The sequence below is a fragment of the Podarcis raffonei genome, chromosome 1, assembly GCF_027172205.1.
Source record: "Podarcis raffonei isolate rPodRaf1 chromosome 1, rPodRaf1.pri, whole genome shotgun sequence".
Lineage (NCBI taxonomy): Eukaryota > Metazoa > Chordata > Lepidosauria > Squamata > Lacertidae > Podarcis > Podarcis raffonei.
In genome coordinates, this window is record NC_070602.1 from 138170390 (window position 1) to 138176389 (window position 6000).

Sequence of the window (6000 nt, forward strand, 5' to 3'; positions counted from 1 at the left end):
TATTCCCACACAGCTCACAGCCCCCTTGGTGTCACCATCCATCGTTTCTGTCTCTTCTGATATTCCAAAAGGTTAGAAAGGAGCAAGGCAGTCTAAATAATGCAAGAGACCATCGTGTATTATGAATATGGACCCAGTGAGGCAAACGCAATTGCAGCAGGCAGTGTTAGAAACTGAGCGTAACTTCTGGCTATACTTTTTGTGGAAGAAAACTGATCATGCAAGCAGCTGACATGTGAGCAGTGCAATGTTAGAACAGCTAGTACGCAAGATTGCCCCCTTCTCTGCTGTGAGCTGGAAAAAAATCACAGTTCGCAATGTTTCTTTGTGGAAGTGGAGCCACAATCTTGCATAACTTTGCAGCTCCTGTGTTGCACTACTCATATGTAGGTGAAGGATATCCTTCCGTCCTATTTCCACAAGTGTGTGTAAAGGTAAAGGTAAAGAGACCCCTGACAGTTAAGTCCAGTCGCGAACGACTCTGGGGTTGCGGCGCTCATCTCACTTTACAGGCCGAGGGAGCTGCCGTTTGTCCGCAGACAGTTTTTCCGTGTCATGTGGCCAGCATGACTGAGCCGCTTCTGGCACAATGGAACACCGACACCAGAGCAGAGCATGGAAACACCATTTACCTTCCCGCCGGAGCGGAACCTATTAATCTACTTGCACTTTTTTTGGTGTGCTTTCAAACTGCTAGGTTAGCAGGAGCTGGGACCGAGCAACAGGCATGTAGAGAGGGAGGGCAAAGAGGTGCCCTGCTTCTGGTCTATTTCCCTTCACCAGTATTTTTTAAATGTGCAATACATGATGTGCATAAATGCCTTCCAGCAGGACTGGGTCTCTATTCTCTGTCTGGTCTATTCCCACATCTCCTGGTGGGGTGAGGCCCTGCCTGACTCCAGCTGTAAAGACGGTTCCTGTTGTTTAAAGTGCCTAGAGATCATCGAGGTGGGGTGTTTTTAAGGAATTGTTGATGGTGTCAAGATTTAGTTTCAGGGATGCACTATTTTTGCTGTTACCTGCATTATTTTCTTACATATTTTTCACTGTTGGGACTTAATTTTGAATCATCAGTGGATTGTTTAATATTCTACATTTATTAATATTAAATGTTTTCATTAGCCTGTTGTTTATGTAACTATTTAAATTCTGTTATGCCTTCTAACTACTGATAGTGAACTGTTAGTGAATTGTAAATAGGTTGTCTTATGTAAACTTTAGATGCTGTTGCCACTTTGACCATGGTTTACCACGGAAAAGCAGCACATATGTAATGATGATATAAGAGTGTTTAGCACAGGTGTATATGAGACCATATGTTCAAGTACATGTGTGTTTGTGTGTGTGTTGTTCATGGTCAGTGGACAGGGGATGTTACAGATCCATTCATTGGCATCCTCCCTATCACTGCAAATTACCACATTCCAACTTGTCCCCACTGATTACCCACAGTTAACTAATGGTGTTGGTTGTTGCTTTATACTAAGAGGATAGGAAAAACAGAAGACACGCCAGTTCTATGTTCATACAGCAGCAGATAGCAGGAACAGCCAACAGAGGCTAACCGCAAAATAACACAAAGACCCGAGGAATAAGCAGCCATGGAAAGTCTGCACACTTTCCATCAATCCCTAAAACCAAGCCACTTGCCCTTCTTCTAAATTCAGTCTGTACTAGATAAATAAATCTGGGAAGCACCCTTATATCAACACCTCCGCAACAATTCTTACGCCTGGCCCCTGGCTCCTGATGTACAGTACATCTTCCTCCAACAATGGGGATTTAAAAAAGAAAATATGTGAAGATTCATCTTTCTCCCAGGCTTTCATGACTGTATGATTGATGGTCTCTGCATATGATTTCATTGGCTAATTGCTTATATAGCCCACCCTATTCGTTTTAAACTATTTTTAATATTGCATCTTTTAATTGCTACCAGCACACTGGGACCATTAGTTTTGGGAAGTTCAAGCCCTTCACCAATTCAGATTGAAGATGGCTGAATCATATGCCGTCATATAAGGTAAGTGCACAGAAAGTAAGCAGTATGCAAGGAGGATGGCTTGGCAACTGCCCAGTGGACTTTGGATGCTGAAACCATCTGTGCTGTCCCTTTAACTCTGCTTTGGCTGGGATAATCAAACAGGCTTAAAGTCCTCCTAAATGCTGTGCTATGCTTATGCATTTAGGTAGCCAGCTGCTATACTGGTTGTGATGATTCAAAAAATGGTTTTGAGGTATCTTTGTTTGTAAGTATATTACAAAGTATATTATATTTTTAGCACATTCTAAATCACCCTGTGGTCTCTAGTTATTTTTTAATAAATGAAATTAAAAAATAATAAATAGTGCAACCAGAGAAACACAGAGCCTATAGAAGCAGGCATTCTTCCACTGCGCCAATTGATAGCACAGTGTGTAAATGCATCACAAAAGTTACTGCTGAAGACCCGTGTGTGAAAAAGGAAGTGCTAACCCTGATGTCCAGTGTTCCTGTATTGTTCTTAAGAAGTGGCTTCAGATTAAACAAGCGGGTATTTTTGTGCTTCTGTAGCAACAGCCTGCTAGTTCACCCAAACACTTCCCAGGGTTATTTGGAGACCTCTGCATATTTAACAAGGTTTGTGAACCTTCACAGTCCTGCATAATTTATCCTATAAATCAGGGTACACGCAAGAAATATCTGCTATGTCAACAATTCTGCAGTCAACAGGCTCTAATAAATTGGAACTTGGAACCCTAGTTTTGCTCAAAGATTTGTTTGGACATACACAAGGTTATCTGGTCAGCTATTTCTTAGCATGTTAGTTACAGACTCAGGTAAAGAGAGAGAGAGAATTAATCAATTAGATGATGTGAAGTTGTAATTACCTTCATACTCAGTGATCGGATACCAATTCTTGAAAAATATCGGCTATGCTGAGCATTCCTATGGAAAACACCAAATCCCCCTCTCACCATTTTCACCATTTTGCAAGTTGTCAAAATTCTTGTCATCTTGGGGAAAGTGGCAAAATAAAAATTATCTTCTTAAGGTGGATAGAGACTACCCACCATGTATATGGAGGCAAAGTTTTATGGACGGTTGGTCTATTGACTCAGCTGGCAGCTTTTGCTTTGCATTTTCATTCATTCTTCCATTAAAAGGTTTCAGCTTGACTCCACCCTCTCTGCTCCTCCTTAGAGGAGTGTCTGACACAATTCTTGGAGAGATAAAAGGGTATCCTGAAGATGCGTCCTAGGCCAAGCAGAAACAACACTCCTGCTGGAAAGCACCAGGGAACTGCAAGGGACTATCTGTCCTGCTGCTTTGGATTAGGCTAGCTGTGTAAATTTGTGAAATCAGAAGACAAGGAAGTTCCACTTAATGTTAGTCATGCTGATTAGAGACAATTTACAACTGGCACTTACTACAGACTGTAGATTATGTTAGATAGAAAACATTTTGCTATATTGGCTAGTTCCAAAGAGTCTGTCTGGCTACAGCATTACATAGCAAGGTCTACTTTTTCTTTTATTGTTTTACTAGAGTCCACATCCTTCAACAATGTGTGTTAAGACAGCAAAGTAAGAGTGCATAGACAGAATCGTTAAGGCAGAGCTCATTTGTGTCTTGAGCATGCATTCTTTGGCTAAGAGAATTAAAATTGTATTGCTGGTGTATACCAAGAAGAACCTTTTCCAACATTTTTGCAAAGATCCCAGCTGCCCAATACATGATCTTGTGGAAGCTGACCAGTTGTCCACTGGTGGACCACTGTCTACTTTCTGCATACCTTTGTTCTGCTGTGATGAAGAAACAGAACCACATTGGTTCCCATTAAGTTCTGTGGGACAATGTATACAACCTGCAATCTGGTACACAGTTGAATATACAAAAACTATGAAGATGCCCTATACCAAATTAGACCATTAGTTCATCTAAGCCTCAGTACTGTCTACACTAACTGGCAGCGGCTCTGCAAGGTTTCTCCCAGCCCTACCTGGAGATGGCGAGGATTCAACCTGGAACCTTGGCATGCAAAGCAGATGCTCTACCACTGAACTATGGCCCTTCCCCATTGCCTCATTCCACAAACTGAGATCACCAATACCAACAGTTTCCCTGAGTGCATTCCTGTACTTTCTCAAACCTAGGTAGATATTTCTCTAGGTAAATATGCTTTTATTGGGCACATCAAATAAATCTGTGCAAATATACCAATTTTATATTATATTGGTATATCTGGATCCAGAGATAGACAAGCAGAACTCCACGCAGCGGGCCTTTTCTGCACCACCCTGAATATATTCCCTTGTGCTCCCCCCAAAAGCCTCTCTTTAGGGTTGAGGAATCCTCTGGTTTTCCCCTCCTGCAAGTCATTTGTAAATAAAAGTCATTAGAAATAAAGAGCACAGCAATGCAAAAGTGAAAACATCCTCACAAATAAAAGGTCATCACACAAACACACCCAATATAATCAAGAGTACAAGCATCCGCAGCCCAAACACTTTGGCAGCTTCTGCATACAGTTAATATGGAGCCAGTCATAGATCTGATAATGTTCTTATTTGAATTTGCCAATAAATAGGTAGGAATTTCAAAGTTTGACCAAGGAGATCTCCTCTTAAGAAACTAATGGAAAAAGCAAGCAGTTAGCTTCTTCAGAAATTGAGTATTTGAGGGGAAAAAGCTGTATCTTCCACAACACACTCCGGTCCACTCAGAATTGGGAGGCAAAAGAGATACATATTCCTACACTGCCCATCAATTGCAGAGAGCAATGGCACGCATTGCATTTTGAGCAACATCAACACTTTCCTAACAGTGAAATTAAATAAGTCCACTTGACAGACCTCAAGCTCATGTTTTTTTCACATACAAGAAAGGGGGAAATATGTATTATAATAACAGCTAACATGTTATTGGAACTGGAGTTAGACTTCAACTTCCATCCACTCCAACTAGCGTGGCCTTGGGGCAGGAATGATGGGAGTTGTGGCCTACAACTTCTGGAGGCAACATATTGGTACATCAGAATTCCTACAAGTGGAGCAAGGAGAGTCATACTTAGGGGCAAGACCAGATCGCTAACCCAGTGAGTAGCATAGCAACCACAACGGGTGCACCATGGCCCTCCTTCCTATTCTGCAACTCCAGAATTGTGGAGAAGGGGGCAATATATTTTCAAAGCTCTTTCCCCCCACCCCCTTTTTTAAATTTAAGGACATCTGCACTTGCTTCCCAGCCTCCCCCTTTGTGCTTCAGTCTAGAAACATCTGCTTCAGAACTCCCCCCACCTTCTCCCCACTGACAAATAAAAAAATAAAGAATAAAATGGAAGGGGTACCAAAAACAGGCCAATTGAGAACTGGGTGTGTTCATTGGGCATGGAACACTGGCTGGGGTGGGGGACCAAGGAACAGTGACATAGTGTGGGTTGCTAACACCCGGCGCAGGAAAGCCACTGACACCGTGAGTAACACACACACCCTGAATCAAGATTTGTAGGCACTAAAAAAACTTTAGATTGTTCCAGGGCACAGTATGAATTCCATTAAAAACAACAACATGGGGGGACCTCCAGAAACAGCCCCAAAAGAAATCAATGACACAGAATGTTGAACAAGTAAGGCGGCAGAACAGAACTGGGGGTGGGGTGGAGGCATAGGTGTCAACGTTTCCCTTTTTTTAAGGGAAATTCCCTTATTCCGAATAGGATTCCTCGCAAGAAAAGGGGAAAGTTGACAGCTATGGGTAGAGGTATGGAATCAAAATCATCTAACCTCTCAGCGACATTTGTGCCAGCAAATCAGGATGAAAGCTCAATAAACCGGTTGTATGGAAGTGACTAAAGAGGGGACAAAATCCAACCTAATTCACGCAAACATTTTAGAAGTTTCAGTGGAGAGCATATATGCATATAACAGTAGTAGAATGAAACACTGATATTGCAAGCAGTATACAATATGCATGATACAAGGAATATTAGTGTAATTTTCATACAGGAGATGTGGGAA

At 41.9% G+C, this 6000-nt stretch overlaps 1 protein-coding gene across 2 annotated transcripts in view; it reads right to left on the bottom strand.

Moving 5' to 3' along the window:
• The window catches only part of CPS1 (carbamoyl-phosphate synthase 1), a 158845-nt gene extending 155341 nt beyond the window's left edge, over window positions 1-3504 (bottom strand). The window contains exon 1 of one of the 2 annotated variants that reach the window (XM_053364704.1): window positions 2872-3504. In XM_053364704.1, the coding sequence (XP_053220679.1) occupies window positions 2872-2997 (126 nt within the window). In that variant the 5' untranslated portion in view covers window positions 2998-3504. The remainder of the gene's footprint in view (window positions 1-2871) is intronic. The other variant, XM_053364697.1, reaches the window with a different exon arrangement.
• Window positions 3505-6000: the final 2496 nt, after the last annotated feature.